The sequence below is a fragment of the Cyprinodon tularosa genome, unplaced genomic scaffold, assembly GCF_016077235.1.
Source record: "Cyprinodon tularosa strain WSP-4 unplaced genomic scaffold, ASM1607723v1 ctg14, whole genome shotgun sequence".
In the NCBI taxonomy this organism is placed as follows: Eukaryota; Metazoa; Chordata; class Actinopteri; order Cyprinodontiformes; family Cyprinodontidae; genus Cyprinodon; species Cyprinodon tularosa.
The window spans coordinates 168369-185949 of NW_024038220.1; the positions used below are offsets into that span (position 1 = coordinate 168369).

At 39.2% G+C, this 17581-nt stretch overlaps 1 protein-coding gene across 2 annotated transcripts; it reads right to left on the minus strand.

The window, feature by feature from the left end:
• Positions 1-10666: 10666 nt before the first annotated feature.
• On the minus strand, positions 10667-16696 carry si:ch211-214j24.15 (GTPase IMAP family member 8). 2 transcript variants are annotated; one of them, XM_038278222.1, is made up of 6 exons: positions 16556-16696; positions 15760-16446; positions 14388-14548; positions 13838-14273; positions 13095-13754; positions 10667-11591 (listed from the first exon to the last, which is right to left on the minus strand). In XM_038278222.1, the coding sequence occupies exons 1-6, from the start codon at positions 16578-16580 to the stop codon at positions 10918-10920; spliced, it is 2643 nt and encodes an 880-aa protein (XP_038134150.1). In that variant the 5' UTR covers positions 16581-16696; the 3' UTR covers positions 10667-10917. The 2 variants fall into 2 exon arrangements, with proteins under 2 accessions (XP_038134150.1, XP_038134149.1); XM_038278221.1 differs by having other exon boundaries at positions 10668-11591; positions 13838-14548.
• Positions 16697-17581: the final 885 nt, after the last annotated feature.

Below are 17581 nucleotides of genomic sequence, written 5' to 3' on the forward strand. Positions count from 1 at the left end.
TCAGAGCATTCAAAACAGTCTTGGAGTTTCTCCATGGTGCCCTCAGAACACACTTGGACCTCTTTGACTGTTGGTTTAATCCTGATCAGCTGGGGCTTTTTTGCAGGAATTAGCATGACAGAGAGGTGATCCCCCCGAAGTGGGGGCTGGGAGCTTCTCAGAATGCATCTTTTGATGTTAGTGTAAACCAACATTTTACCACATGTTGGTAAAAATAAAGTAAACATGGTCTTCAAGTTAGCCTGGTTAAAATCCCCAGCAATGATAAAAGTTTCCTCTGTGTGTGCAGATTGAATCTCTGAGATAGATAGAGACAGGAAAGAGAGAGAGAGATAAAACAAAACAGCAACACTAGACAACTCAGAAGATATACAGTAACTTCTAAAAGTCTGCTTCCACACCTGTATGAGATGAGAGGAAGTGAAACAGAGAGTGTAACAGCAAAAAAAGAACAGAAGTAAACTTAAAAAAAGCTTCATATATACTTTAGATATTCATGTGTGTCAACGGCAAAACGTGATGATACCACACAATATTATTTAGGGTGGTACACATTATTATTCAGGGTGGTATATATTTGTAGCTGCAGCTTAGTATTTAGTGTAAGTATGTATCTGTGAAGACCTGGAACCAAACTCCCTTTAGATGTATGCATCAGCATGCTTGTTTTTAAAGGATTCACAAAGCTTCTTCAGAAGGAAAATATGCATAATAGGAAGTGTGGATTGCCCCGGACAAGCCCTACAGTGAGCAGGTAAGAAAAAGAGGCTATCCTGGTCCCAGATATCCACAGGCACCTCGGATCACTGGGACACAAGGAGGGCAGACATAGGGATGGCCGCTACCACCACAGAGGGTCAGACAACCCAACCCCTGAAGGGCCAGACCCCTAAGGTACCTGATCCCATAGGGGCCCCGACCCCAAATGCCATAGTTCCAGGGACCCAGGTGGCAGTGGCCGGTCATGCCCGAGGTTGGATCCAGATGAGAGCATCTAGTTCCAGGGGTGCAACAGCTAAAAACTGGGGACCCCACAGGGCCAGGAAGCCGAGGCCTAGCCCAGTAGTCACCCAGAATGAGACACCACCCACTGATGTGCCCAACCCAGCACCTAGAGAACTGTCAGACACAGGAACCTATCACTGGCAGTGTGCATAAAAAGAAGTTATAAAACAAGACAGGGGGACACAGTATTCAGGTGAGTCAGACAGTGGGAAGTTTCAAAAATTTAAATGACAAAATAATAAGACAGAACTGGGACACAAAATGCGGGCTGCTGTGGATCATTAGACCTACAGCGACTGCAGGGGGAAGGCGGAGAATAACTCACTTTGGTTTAACAGTTCAATCCATCCTCTCATCAAAGGCAGGATCAGCTGATGCACTGCCAACGAGATGTGATGCTGAGCTGTCCAGATGGTCCCTGATGCAGCAGCCCCAGTGAGCAGTCAGGAGACCGATCCAGGTCAGAGAAAAGGTTCAGAACAGGACCGTTCTGAGATCCAGGAGTCTGTAGCCCGACCAGGGATTCTGATCCAAACAGGAATAGACAGATCCAGGCTTCCAGTAATCCACAGAGCATTCAGGCAGGTTCAGAGTTCCAACGAGTCCAGCAGCGAGCTCAGAAGGACATGCTCAGATTGAGAAAGGCGGGCTTAGTGGTTGAGAAGGACAGAGACAAGACATTGTAACAGGATAACTGCAAAACTTTAAACTGTAATTCTCCTAGGAGCCAGGATAACGGGAATTATAACTGATCACCCCAATCCGAGCCAAAACCCTGAGGGCTCCGCGGAGAAAGGCCAGAACCCAAGCTTCCCCTGCACACACATGCATGAACAATTAGCATGAAAACATAATACGAATAATGTTTTGGCCTCAATAGCTGTGCTGAACTGTATATATAACAGAAGGAACAGGTGGATAAGATGACTGATAAATAGAGTGCCGGGAGGGAATGACATGTAACTGAAGTGAGTAATTAGATTAGTTACCGGGGCTGCGATCATGAAACCTAGGATGTTCAGTAGGTGGGGCAGGGGAGGCTCAGTCATATTTTCTGAGGTTTTTCTGTCAACTACTTTTGCATAATTCCAAGTTTGGTAAAGCAGACAGCATGGTAAAAATGCAATTATTGAAATATAGCTCCATTTTGGTACCAAGAGTAAAGGATGCTACAGTTTTTAATGGTAACCCAGTAAGATGTAATGAAGAGTTAAACTCAGTTTGACTGAACAAATGTAATATTTTTCCTTTTTAACTCTGCTGTTGACTCACAATGATCATCAAAACCCTTAAATGTACATCCTTATCCTGAAAAGCTCAAAACAGACAACCTGTGAAAAGCTGCAATGAGCAATACTGAAAACAAGAAAACAGAAAACAAGCCGCGCTTTTTTAAAAAAAAAAATATATATATATAAAAAATAAAAAAGCCGCTTTTCAGAAGAGAGCAAAGGATCATGCAGCAAATATCTGAATTCAAACCGTTCATTCAGTGTGCAATTTACAGGCTTGGAATTTTCAAATTTGTTGATATTACTGTTCGTTTACTGGTGTGTTGGTTTATTTTTTGTTATTAGATTGTGGTCTTTCACTATGATTTTGTTTAATTTAATTTATTCAATTACAACAAAACAAGAACTTGTTATTTAATCGCTCAGTATGTAAGTATCCTGGGTCAAATTATGTCATTGTAGCTCTATTTAGTTCTAATTAGTTTTTTGTTCCAAGTTCAGCTAATGACTCCAATTCAGGGGCTGCTTCACTCCACCTGCTCTTGATAATCAGTTTTCAAATGTCAGTTTTCCTCACTTCTCATAGGTTTTTTGTTGTTGTTTTTTTTTGCTATGTCATTCTATGTCTGTTCAATATGCAGTGCTACTATTTTCACCCTTCTTTCTATGTTAAAAACTCACCAAGCCAATTTTCTTTGCCTGTTTCCATTGGGTCCACTCCAGGAGCCACACATTACTGTACATTACAATACAAAATCAAAGCTAATATAATAACATAAAACAGACTTGGAAAATGGAAAGATAAACTCAAAGTCCGAGAAGTCAGCCACCTGAGCATCCTATTACATGTTTAGATAGAGTTGGATAATTGCATAAGTGTCAACTGTCATTTTTAGTAGGGCTGAGTATTGGCCTAGATGTTGCAATCAATACGTGTCACGATACTTGGGTCACAATACGATATTATCATGATACTGAAATATCACTATATATTGACATTTTTCCCAGCGATCAAAATTAAATGCATTTAAAAAAAGAAAGCACTGTATATGTTTATCAGAAGATATTGACCATTTAGTTATTTTGGTATCCATGTTGTTTGTGCTTTTAGTCAGTCCACTGTGACTTCCTCAACTACAGTACAGATATGGGGCTGCGCCACACAGCAAAAGGGCTCCACAGCTCTATGTGCCAAAGGTAGTCCATTTTCCTTCATTCTTTTTAAGTAAAACATTTTTATTTTTGTTTTTTTAATTGATACTAGGAATTGAAAAATACTACTAGACACATCTGCAATCGATAACAATTATTTAAGATTTCCAGAGCACTGCACCATTAAAATTCGCAAGAGCTATGGCTAAAATGCCAATGCCCACGTGCATGGCAGTTTGATGTTGTAATACATTGGTGAAAGTGAAAAAAAAATTTCACCTTTCCGATTCATGACCCACAACAGACGGGTTCGTCGTTGGATTACCAACTTAAAGAGAAAGGATTTGCCATTTGTCTTCTGGCCAGAGAAAAACATGTAATATGTAGGCAACATTTGGAAGAAGAATGTTTTGAAGATGACTTGTATAATAGCACGTTGTGACAAACACCAGATACAACACTGAGACTTGATCAACAGCCGATACCGCACCGTGAAGTCACAAACCAGTAGGTGGCAGTAGTGTTCTTTGACAAACATGGAGGTCACCAGTAAAGCACATTCAAATAAAAATTACTCTTAATTAAAAACACTTATAATTTATTGAACAGTATTTGATATTTTCATATTTAACGTACTTTCAGAAGTTTGAATTCTGAACATGACTGGACTTTTCCTTTAAGTATGACCATAACTAACATTAACGTTTCTCTTGGGAAATCAACAGGAATTCTGCTTTAATGATGTCAGCCAAAGACAATTTTTTTTAATAACAGGGCGGGTTAGCTTTAGGAAAAAAAAAGGTAGCAGTATCCCTAGATGGCATCATTGACTCAGAATTAAAGTTCAATACCTAAGTGAAGTGTGTTAATAAATTAACAAAATACCATCTTAAAACATTGCTGCATTCATGTTGGTTCTCCAGACAGACTAAACTTTTCCGATGGTCGCTTCACCATCCAGACCAAAAGCCAATGGAAAACCTGCTGGATGAGCTACAGAGAGGGAGCATAAAAGAGGACGGAGGATTATCCTTACGATAGTTTAGACAGTAATATTCAAGATATCTTCCTCTATTTGATCTAGAATCATAAAATACTTGTTCAAAATATATGGCTGCATTATCAGTGGGCAAACATTTTTTGCACCAATCATTTTGTTAAAAAAGATCTTTTTCATTATACCTGTAGTTGTCCTGCCACCCCAAATAATCTAAAGAAGTAAGTCACCAATTTCATCTCTATGTGTTTACTTAATGCTAGTTTCCTTTTCTAATGCTGTTTTTTGTTTTTGCTTTTTTTTATTTTATTTTATACACTTAGTCTACTTTTGGGAAAAAGCCTGAAATCTTTCTTCTAGTTAAAGCTTTTTCCCTCTCTCTTTGAGCTCTCTCTGTAGAAAAGATGTTATTAACTGAAGCCGCAGGCTTACTTCATGTTTTCCTTCTGTTCTGTCGTTCTATAGATGCATTCACATCCCTCTCTGACCAGTAAGAAGCACATAAACAAACATCCTGAACAGGAGTGAGTCATACCTATGCACCATAAACATACAAACATGCTGCGCTCAGTAACTTATACTTCTCCTTTGTTTGTCTCAAATATTTCATCTCCATGCTGTTGGGATGCCATTATCTTGCTAAGTTGCCTAATATAACTTTAATAAAGATAATGTGATAAAGAGCACACCATCCACTGCTTTTATATTAGCTGTTTTATATTTGTAGGAGTAAACAAATAAAATCCTACATTAGACACAATAAATCAGCTAATAAACTGTCCCCTGGCTCTTAGCGTTGCCCTAAATGTGGATTAGAGGTAACATGGCCTTGAGAGCAGTGGAGCAGTTAGATGGCTAGAGTCACTCTAGATTGTGTTTTCTGCAGGAGAGTGTTTCTTTGTGACACACTTGAAAGCCTTTGATAAGGGGAAGAAAAACTTTAGATGAAACTGGCACATATGTTTTTTCAAGAAACACAGTCATCTGGAACATCTTTCTGTTTTCAACAACAGGCAGATTCTCGATTCTTTTTAAAGCTCTGTTTGTTGCATGACAAGTTCCTATTCCTACCAGTAAAAAATATAGACAATGCTGTGTATTATTAGTAGACCCGAAATTGGCCATATATACGCTTTTTTAATTGCATAAAAAGTGTAAACCTTCTTATGCATCATGGGTTTAACTAATTAACACAAAGACAGAATTCTATAGTGAAACTTCATTTTTGATTTTATATATATCAGAGATGGGAAGTAACGAAGAACAAATACTTTGTTACTGTACTCAAGTAGATTTTTCTGATATTTTTACTTTACTACTTATTTTTATGGCGACTTTTTTACTTCTACTCCTTACATTTTTACACAAATATCTGTACTTTCTACTCCTTACATTTTAAAAATTGGCTCGTTACTTTAGTTTTGAATAATTTCAATGGATTTACCGTTATTTTTCACGTCATCAATACCAAATTCAATCTAATTGGATGGGAATCTACGTTGCATTCGACGCACCACTACAAGATGAATCGACAGATTCTGTTGTATTCATTCGCGGCAAATCATTGCAGCTTGGTGGCGGTGGTGTTAGCATAGTAGTATGGACGACAAGATGATTGAAAATGAACACAACGGAGATCTAGTCCTATTGGCAGACATCCATTTAAAATGTAGGCAACGGCATGAAAAAAGTGGTTTCTACTTTTACTTTTATACTTTAAGTAAATTTACAAGCCTGTACTTTGTTACTTTTACTTGAGTAAAGAAGTTTTATCAGTACTTCCACTTTTACCAGTACCAAGTACGGAAAGTGACTACTTTTGCCATCTCTGATATATATATATATATATATATATATATATATATATATATATATATATATATATATATATATTATAAGATATTTTACTTTCTTTTGCTTTTAATCACAGCCAGGCAATATTGTCTCCGTCATCACTATACATCCCAGTGCTTTTAAGATGGATTCATAACCACTGCACAATAACAGCTCCAGTGCCTTCTCTGCATATGTTCTTTACATTTTCTTCATGCAGGAAATACAAAATAGAAATGTATAAACTGTTATTGTGAAAAGGGAACTACAGTAGTCTGCAAAAAATTTTTGTTTTAGTTCACGAAACTTTCATTTGTTCGAATATTTCTATGTTTCAGGAACACTAACTGCCATTTGAAGGATTTTTAGCAGTACAGCATTCTCTTATCAGCAAATAAGAATGTATTTTAGTAAATACATTCAGAACAGGACAGCCATACGTTTTTTAGATTTATTACACACAGAACAATATCGTACATTTTTTTCGTTCTGTAATTTATGATTGTGGCACAGAGCTGTTTCTACCATAATTAAGAAATTCGGTAGACAGTTACCATAGGTCAGCCAAAGAACCTTGCTGTTCACCTTTATTCAAGTACACTCACCGGCCACTTTATTAGCTACACCTGTCAAACTGCTTGTTAACACTTAATTTCTAAGCAGCCAATCACATGGTGGCAACTCAGTGCATTTAGGCATGTAGACATGGTCAAGACAATCTCCTGCAGTTCAAAGCGAGCATCAGTATGGGGAAGAAAGGTGATTTGAGTGACTTTGAACGTGGCATGATTGTTGGTGCCAGAAGGGCTGGTCTGAGTATTTCAGAAACTGCTGATCTACTGGGATTTTCACGCACAACCATCTCTAGGGTTTACAGAGAATGGTCCGAAAAAGATAAAACATCCAGTGAGCGGCAGTTCTGTGGGCGGAAATGCCTTGTTGATGCCAGAGGTCAGAGGAGAATGGCCAGACTGGTTGGAGCTGATAGAAGGGCAACAGTGACTCAAATAACCACCCGTTACAACCAAGGTGGGCAGAAGAGCATCTCTGAACGCACAGTACGTCGAACTTTGAGGCAGATGGGCTACAGCAGCAGAAGACCACACCGGGTGCCACTCCTTTCAGCTAAGAACAGGAAACTGAGGCTACAATTTGCACAAGCTCATGGAAATTGGACAATAGAAGATTGGAAAAACGTTGCCTGGTCTGATGAGTCTCGATTTATGCTGCGACATTCGGATGGTAGGGTCAGAATTTGGCGTCTACAACATGAAAGCATGGATCCATCCTGCCTTGTATCAACGGTTCAGGCTGGTGGTGGTGGTGTCATGGTGTGGGGAATATTTTCTTGGCACTCTTTGGGCCCCTTGGTACCAATTGAGCATCGTTGCAACGCCACAGCCTACCTGAGTATTGTTGCTGACCATGTCCATCCCTTTATGACCACAATGTACCCAACTTCTGATGGCTACTTTCAGCAGGATAATGCGCCATGTCATAAAGCTGGAATCATCTCAGACTGGTTTCTTGGACATGACAATGAGTTCACTGTACTCAAATGGCCTCCACAGTCACCAGATCTCAATCCAATAGAGCATCTTTGGGATGTGGGGGAACGGGAGATTCGCATCATGGATGTGCAGCCGACAAATCTGCTGCAACTGTGTGATGCCATCATGTCAATATGGACCAAACTCCCTGAGGAATGCTTCCAGCACCTTGTTGAATCTATGCCACCAAGAATTGAGGCAGTTCTGAAGGCAAAAGGGGGTCCAACCCGTTACTAGCATGGGGTACCTAATAAAGTGGCCGGTGAGTGTATATCAATGGAAAGTTAAGTGAAAGAGAAGGTGATGAAACTGTGTAAGAGCAAACTGGAAAGCAGTTTAAAAGTAATATACAGCAAAAGCCATTGGGTCTGAATCCCACGATGTAGTTTGCAACTCAAGAGTCAGTGCCATTAAAAGCCACCACACACTTAGTATATGGGCAGAAACTTTTATGTTATTTGTTTATACTAGTCACCAATCTGGGCAAAAGACTAAATGGACTGGGCTGTTGCTCAATCAACCCCCTTTCGTGTTTTTTTAAATCATGGTCCATGAGTCCAGAGGAATAATGAGTATCAATTACATATACAGGTGCTGGTCATAAAATTAGAATATCATGAAAAAGTAGATTGATTTCAGTAATTCCATTTAAAAAGTGAAACTTGTATATTATATTCATACATTACATACAAACTCATATATTTCAGATGTTTATTTTGTTTAATTTTGATGATTACAAATGACAACAAATGAAAATCTCAAATTCATCATATCAGAAAATTAGAATATTACTGAAGACCAATAAAAACAAAGGATTTATAGAAATGTTGGCCAACTGAAAAGTATGAACATGAAAAGTATGAGCATGTACAGCACTCAGTATTTAGTTGGGCCTCCTTTGGCCTGTATTACTGCAGCAATGCGGCGTGGCATGGAGTCGATCAGTCTGTGGCACTGCTCAGGTGTTATGATAGCCCAGGTTGCTCTAATAGTGGCTTTTAGCTCTTCTGAATTGTTGGGTCTGGTGTATTGCATCTTCTTCTTCACAATACCCCATAGATTTTCTATGGGGTTAAGGTCAGGAGAGTTTGCTGGCCAATTAAGAACAGGGATACCATGGTCCTTCAACCAGGTACTGGTAGCTTTGGCACTGTGTGCAGGTGCCAAGTCCTGTTGGAAAATGAAATCTGCATCTCCAAAAAGTTGGTCAGCTGCAGGAAGCATGAAGTGCTCTAAAACTTCCTGGTATGTGGCTGCGTTGACCCTGGACCTCAGAAAACACAATGGACCAACACCAGCAGATGACATGGCACCCCAAACCATCACTGACTGTGGAAACTTTACACTGGACTTCAAGCAACGTGGATGAAGTGCCTCTCTTCTTTTCCTCCAGACTCTGGGACCTTGATTTCCAAAGGAAATGCAAAATTTACTTTCATCAGAGAACATGACTTTGGACCACTCACCAGCAGTCCAGTCCTGTTTCTCTTTAGCCCAGGCAAGACGCTTCTGACGCTGTCTGTGGTTCAAGAGTGGCTTGACACAAGGAATGCGACAGCAGAAACCCATGTCTTTCATACGTCTGTGTGTGGTGGTTCTTGAAGCACTCACTCCAGCTGCAGTCCACTCTTTGTGAATCTCCCCCACATTTTTGAATGGGTTTTGTTTCACAATCCTCTCCAGGGTGCGGTTATCTCTCTTGCTTGTACACTTTTTTCGACCACATCTTTTCCTTCCCTTCGCCTCTCTATTAATGTGCTTGGACACTGAGCTCTGTGAACAGCCAGCCTCTTTAGCGATGACCTTTTGTGTCTTGCCCTCCTTGTGCAAGGTGTCGATGGTCGTCTTTTGGACAACTGTCAAGTCAGCAGTCTTCCCCATGATTGTGTAGCCTATAGAACTAGACTGAAAGACCATTTAAAGGCTTTTGCAGTTGGTTTGAGTTAATTAGCTGATTAGAGTGTGGCACCAGGGGCCATCAATTTTGAACCTTTTCACAATATTCTAATTTTCTGATATGATGAATTTGAGATTTTCATTTGTTGTCATTTGTAATCATCAAAATTAAACAAAATAAACATCTGAAATATATGAGTTTGTATGTAATGTATGAATATAATATACAAGTTTCACTTTTTAAATGGAATTACTGAAATCAATCTACTTTTTCATGATATTCTAATTTTATGACCAGCACCTGTATTTTGTACAGTGGTCCAACATGGACATGCCTTTCAGTAGGTCTACATATGGGAGCCATTTTTACTGGTCTTGTCTAATGTTCTAACTTCCTAACAAAGTACAGTTTAGTTTTCATCAGCCATAAGCTGCAGTTATTAAAGTTCTCATATTTCAATTATAGATCAGTTTCTACCTAAACAAATAGATTTAACTAAATAAATTAGCTTTTCATCATGATTCTAAATATCTTCAATTCAGACAAATGTACAAACTTTGTCTCTCAGCTGTTTTAGGAAGTTTATCTTTCTGATATGGAGAAACTGAATTACGTTAAACTGCCTCTGCTGAGCAGAAATATTGTAACAAACAACTCTTTAAATGTTATGTCTAAAACCCGCTATAAGATGAGTTTAGCATTTTTGTAATGTCCCATGTTTCAGTGTGAGCATAGGAACTATTTTCCTTTCACTTTCAGCAAGTTCCACAGGGTTGTCCTTAACTAGATCTGAGTCATTTCCCTAAATCAGAGATCTTGCCAAGAAAAAGTGCCTTTCAAACATATCAGTGTCTGTTGATTAGTTCCTTGTTAAATAATTAACAGAATATCAACACTTGTCTGAAAGTTTCAGTAAGATGAAGCTAACTGAGCACATTTTTAGATCATGTTTAGGTGATTCACATTCATTAGACACGTAATCATCATGTAGTTGTTTATTTCATAAAAAGGAACTCATTTATATCTCATAAATCAGATAATGTCTTAACCACACAATAAAAACATGCAAGGCTGTGAAAAAAATAGTTTGTTGAGATCAGCAAACTGTTTGCATAAAATGTTTTGCTGGGCAATAGCGCCATCTTGTGGCATATGAACAAACTTCTATAACTTTTTCTATTCAAAATGTACATACTCTATGAAATCAACATATTTACATGAAATTACATTTACAACTTTTTCAGAAATGCCCTAATCAATGTCCTTTTTACTTTTGTCTCTGAGTTCTTGTATGGCCGCCCAGCTACACGCCAGATTCCCTTTCAGTTCAGCCAAATCCTTCTGGATCTCCTCCAGGAGCTCCAGCCTTGTAAGCTTCCTGTCAATGGATAAGAGCAGATCCTCTTCTCCAACACCCCTAATGACAGCCTCCTGCTCTGCGGCCGGAGGGTCCGATTCAGAAGGCTGAAATGATCCCATGGTTTGTTCCCACACCATCTCAAAGTAAGAGTCAATGAAGGCCTCTAGCTCACCCAGGCTGCTGTGGCCCCACTCATCGATAAGAGCCTGCAGGCCTCCGGACTCAGAAATCCTGTGGAGAGTACGTTCTCTGAGAGCAGGATGGCAGAGAGAATTGACACTAATGAAATCTTCCTCTGAGAAAATGCTGGGCTGATTCTGACATGAAACCAGAAGCATTGTTTGAAGTCTGGGTGAAGTCATGTGGCTAAATGAAGGAGGGAACCTTAAAGGCAGATCTATTGTTGACCAGCTCCGTCCTTGTTTGAGCACAGACACAAACACCAAGCTGTTAGTGTCCAAACACATATATCCAGATTGCCTTCTCACTCTTCTTTCTGGTAAAGCCAACGCTTGTGTTGCATCTGATTCATCTGGATATGATGTCAAGGATGCAGAATCAGTCACTAAAAAACAAACAAAAAAACAACATGATCTGATGTTATAAGTGCAACAAGCTCTGTCAGCTGTTAACAGACATTGTAAGAATTTAATTTGCTTATGGTTTAGAGAAGCAGCTACTGTACCAGCTGCACCAGAGACCTATGATGTGTAAAGTATTCCTCATAAGTAGCATTAGTAAGAATATATTTAATGATTTCTTTCTGTGTAAATACTTCTCTCTACTGACATTGTTTTACCAAAAGAAAATCTTGTTCATGTTAGATACAATAAAAACTGATATTTTCAAATGACTACGGATATGTCTTGAAGTTTCTCTTTGTACATACTTTTAGTTTACTTTATTTAGAGTTTAAGCTTAATCTCTAATCAGTTTAAAGAGATTATTATATATGAGCCTGATTTTGTTTAAAATAAGTATTACAACAAAAAAATGATCAGCCAATAACCATGCTGGCCATTATTTGTTTTAAGTGAAATGGAAAAAATATTTAAATCCCTTTTATCATTTATTAAGTAAAATGGTTTTAATTTAAAGACAGTGTAATGAGATCCGTTCTTTTTTTACTCAAAGCTGAAAACTACCTCTGAAAAATATGTTCAATATTCTTTTGATAAATAATAAAAAAATTACAATGAGAGACTTTTCAAAAACTACAGACATACCTTTGAAAAAGAAAATATTTAAAATCAATTTAACACAGGATACCCAAAAGTGCTTTGATGATATTTGCAGTTAAATTATTGCTTGTCATTGTTTTTAATGTCAATTTAATAGGTTATCAAGTATTTGAAATTACTTAAAAAATATTTGAAAGGGTGTTTAGTTTTTGACACATACCACATGTTAAAATTTAGGAGCTATTGGATATACGTAAATGTCCGAAAAATTAGTTTTTCCTTCAAAAATTGAAATGTAGGTTAGATAAATAATTTAAGCCCCTGTCTAGGGAACCCATGTAAAGGTGGGACATACACTGTATGAAATGTTCAATTATTGTATTTAGCTACAGCTCAAACTGTAAAAGCAAACAGTAACTTTTAAAAGTACACAGTTCATGATTTCTGCTCTTACACTGTACAGCCCGATGCGCTGATACAATGACACTGCTCAGACTGTATGTCCAAAATCCACATACGGACTCAGCCCACTTGAGAGACTAGCGCTTGTTGGACTCGTCAATACTTGGGAGTAAAGGCAGAGAAGAAGAAGAATTCCCTTGTTTGCATATGTGTAATTAAGAAAATAATGGTTAATCATCACAAAGACCCTAATAGCTCTGCTTCAACAGCAAGATACGCTTACAAATTCTTACAAGGGTCGACTGAGTTTAAATTCCTGATGGGCTGGTGGTCGCTATAGGCTAATCAACCCTCCTACAATGAGGCTGAATCTTGGCTCAACCAAAACAAATGTTGTAGGATTGAAACGTCTTATAGTGCATGTCCATTTTAATTGCTTACATCTGTCTCTGTGGAGAAAAGCATAAGATCATTAATTCACTCACCGTCAAGTGACAGCCGCTGTCTTCTGCTTGTCCGTTTCGTGGGATTCCTTTTTCGCAACATTGCATCAGTCTGTCGATCCTCTGCTGAACAAACTGTCTTCCACATGAGATCACCTTTATCAAGATCAGCCAGCCTCTGAGTGGCCAACATCTCCTCTACTAGCTCAATGAGCTCCCTGACCTGAGCTCCATCCCCCCGGTTCTTATTGTCCATAACATGGTACCTGTTCCCGCAGTGCTCTACAAGCCTCCGCAGAGTTTCTCCTTCACTCTCAATGCGTCGTTCGATGCCGGTGTCTCCTAACCAGTCACCATGGCTGAACAACACCATCGCTCTGCTCCAAACCTGATTTCCTTCTGCATCCATCTGTTTCTCAATTTCTTCTTGGTGAAGATCCCTGAATGAGGAGCTCACATTGACAACCACCAAGATGACTGAAGGAGTCTTCAGGAATTCTGAGGGGATGGGGAAGGATCCTGGAGTGTCTAATACTGACACTGTCTTGCCATTGATTTTGCATTGATCTTCAGTGCAGGAGACAGTTGGAGTGTTTGTGGCAAAGCCATCTCTGCCGAGGATGGTGTTTCCACATGAGCTTTTGCCTCCTTTTCTGCCACCAACCAGTGCCATTCTAAGTTCTTGCAGAGGGATGAGTTTCTCTGTCAATGTAAAAAAAAAAATGTATTACATTAGAAAACTAACAAACTAAACAAAAAACATTTATCAGATGTACCCAACTCACCCAGAGCCGACTTTGCCACCAGTCTCTGTCTCTCTTTCCTTCTCAGTCGTTCATTGGCTTCCTCCGTCTCTTTTCTCATCTTCCTCATCAAATTCTCCAGCCATTTCTTCTCGATTTCATAATGCCAGCTTCCATTGCAGCCAGACATTGTTTCTTCGATCTTCCCAATAAGTTCTCTGACTTGAAATCCATCTCCTTTAGTTTTGTTATTGAAAACTTGATACCTGTTGGAACATTTTTCCACGAGCCACCGCAGAGGCTCCCCCTCGCTTTCAATGAACTTCTCAGTCGTGGTGCCTCCCAGCCAGTCCCCAAAACTGAACAGCAGAATTACACGACTCCAAATCCTCTCACTGATGAGCTCGAGGTGCTCCTGTACTGCTCTCCTGTAGGTCTCAGTGAATGCCCGGTCTGCACGAATCATCAGCAGAAAGACCTGAGGCCCCGGAGGACAGAGAGACAAGCTAAGCACCATCTCTCTCCGATCGAAGAGTGGGGTCTCGATACAGAAGTAGTTCATCCACCAGCCTGGTGTGTCAACAATGGTCACCTGTCTTCCAAACACCACACCATCTCCCACACAGCACTGATTTGTTCTGCCAGGTTTCTTGCCATTCTCTCTGCAAAGGATTGTGTTCAGTGCTGAAGTTTTTCCTGAACCTTTCGCTCCAAGCAGCACAAGGCGGATGGTTGTGATGGGCCTAGACTTCTCTATAAGCACAAAGGGGGGCAGGAGGATTAGTTCATACAGATTTTTGCATTGAATATTTCGTCAAAATTCCAGAATATAGATAATTGATTGCTTTCTGTAAAGCACCAATACTATAAATGACATTCTGTGTGTATTTACTGTAAAAAAAAAAAAAAAAAAAAAAAAACAGAAAGGCAGGCATCTGTTTTAAATCCTTGGTTAAGAAAAACACATGTTCACATTTAAAGTTTTTGCTAAATCCCATTTCTGATTAAATAAACAATTTATATTACATGTTGGAAAAATCTAAACATGGAAGTTGGCACTAAAAAGCTATGTGGTACAGCCTTAGGCTGTAATTTTAGGTTTATTTTGAGTGAGTTGTTAAAGCTAAATAAAATGAAACAGTCATAGCCAAACGTTCAGTCTCCACAGGTAACATTTTTCAGCATTTTTAAACTGACATGTCTCAACCATGGGAGGCACAAGAATCCTTCTTTCTGCAACACTGATTGTTTTGTTATTCTTATATTTTATGATTATTGCAAAATTTATTTCTGGCCTTTTTCTGGATAGGAGCTCGCAAATAGAAAATTAACTGTTCTATTTGTATAGTTTTCCATGAAAAAAAAAAACCTGAAAAGAATAGATAGATGCGCTTGATATACCGAAGGAGGAAAATAAACTCTGCCTACAGTTGTTTAAAACAAGATGTTAACTAACCCCTTCAAATGATATGATGGACATTGATGCTCCATTGCCAGGTATGTAATTCAATTCAATCCATATACTACAATTTATACAGCGCCAATTCACAACACGTCATCTCAAGGTCCTTTACAATTCATCCAGATCATACAGTCAAACTAATTCAAAGTTTTCTATCTAAGAAAACCAGTTGATTGCATCGACTCATTGACTCGAAGGCAATCCCTCACACTAAGCATGCTTGTAGCAACAGTGGAGAGGAAAAACTCCTTTTTAAAAGGAAGCAACCTCCAGCAGAACCAGGCTCAGTGTTAGCGGCCATCTGCCGAGGCCGACTGGGGTTCAAGGAGGCAGAAGCAGACATATACAGTAGAAAGAAGCAGAGATACAAAAGGAACTGTAAAATGCGGCTCCATCCAGGAAACACACAGCCAGGCAGGTGAGTCTTAGCATTAGCATTGTTTTATAAAACATAAAACAAAAATTACAAATGATATTCAGGCTTTTCGAGAGTTTTACTCACCTCGCATAAGAGATCTCTGTCGTTTCATTTTTAAAAATCTCAGCTGAGCCTTCTCAGCCACACCTCTGCTCTCTTCTATTGTCAGCCTTAAAATGTCTTCATTCACCTCAAACACTCTGTTTCCATTTTCCGAAACGAGTTTCCGTATCTTCACCAGCAACTCTCTTATGTCTGTATTATCGTTTAGGACAACGCCATGGCACCTCTGACCGCACTTCTCAATGAGCCAGCGGAGGGCTTTCCCTCCTCTTTCTATGCACTCCTTTGTTTGTGTGGGCTGAAACCTGTAAGCAAAGGTGAAGATGACGATGCTGTGATCCCACACCCCATCACCCAGCAGGGCCACATGCTCTTCAACAGCTCTCCTCCGCCTCTCTGAGAAGATTGAGCTTGCCTTCACTGTGATCAGAAATACATGAGGGCCTGGGGGGCACAATGAGACGCTTGTTATGATCTCCCTCTTCACAAGATTTGTGGTTTCCTGAGCACTCGAGTCGCACCACCACCCTGGAGTGTCCACCACTGTGAGCCAGTGTCTGGCCACAACTCCCAACCTTCGGGTAGAAGAAGTCCTCTCTTTGGTTACAAACTCCTCCTTGCCAAGGATCAGGTTTCCCAAAGAGTTCTTTCCAGAGTTTCTTCCTCCAAGAAGAACGATATTTAACTTTGATGTACCTGAACCATCCCCTAACAAAGCAAACAACACAAATCATCTTCAGAAATTATTTAGGTAAAGATAGAAGGCAGCACTTCTAAAGTAAGCCAGAGTGGGCTGGTTACCAAAGTGATTACTTACATTCTGAAAGTCTGCGTTGTGCCATCTCAGATTTTTTCGTTAAATTAAAAAGTCACCCATTTACATGTCTCCTCTGTGTTTCCGTGTGCTCCATTTAAAATGCAAAGTCTGCAACTGAACGAGTGACTACAAAAGGTGGGGCTATTTCTGAATTTATGAGTCCGAAGGTCATCTCTAATCAGTCACACCTCATGACTATAGATAGACAAGGCTTTGAGACTCTGAGATGAGAGATTAGAAATCATTGCTACCCAATAAGTTTTTTTTCTTGGTTTGTCTTCCTGTTTCTTGATTATCAAATCTCATCATTTGAGTTTGAATATTTTCTGATGTGGATTTTTACAGATGGAAATATATTTGCCATAGAGACTTTAGCGATGTTACAACAAGGCAGTTAATTTAATCAAGATCACAATCTATTGTGTTTTTGACATAATTAATGCATTCTAAGCTTTTTTAATTCTTCTTACCCTATAAAACTTGATGCCAAATTATACGTTTTATTGATTAGTGTTAACGGTACCCGGCAGTGATATAGAAGAATATTGATTTTTTCTAGATGAGATGTTATAAATTCAAGACAAGGAGAGCATTAACTTGCAGAGTTCCAAAGCTCAGAAATCTATTAACCATGGTCTCCCCGATTCTTATCCTATAAGGAAACAGCAAAGAAAACCATAATTCATAGACAGCCATTGGATGTTCATTTGTGTTTTGTCATTTAAGGGATAAATCAAACATGTGGAATAAGGTATTTTACTAAATCCTATGTGTACGTTATCCTGAACTTATCACGTGGTGATGGTTTTTCTTAAAATGGAAATAAAGAGAGATCTAACAGAGTTAAAAGATGCATAAGTTGACACTACACACAGGTGTTATACCATAGGCCATGATATTGTTTTTGGACATTGAGGAGCAAAGTTCAGGCTGGTTAACTTTAACAATTGGTTGAGAAAAATGTCTCTCTTCTCCAACTAGTGCCACCCCCCCCCTCTCACAAGACCATCACAAGACAACCCCACA

Coding starts and splice junctions, on each gene's coding strand:
- si:ch211-214j24.15 (XM_038278221.1), bottom strand. CDS start 16,580: ATGGCACAACGCAGACTTTCAGAAT. Junction 14,549..15,759: donor ACAGAGATCTCTTATGCGAG/GTGAGTAAAACT, acceptor TTGTGCTTATAG/AGAAGTCTAGGCCCATCACA. Junction 11,592..13,094: donor ACAGCGGCTGTCACTTGACG/GTGAGTGAATTA, acceptor TTTGTTTTTTAG/TGACTGATTCTGCATCCTTG.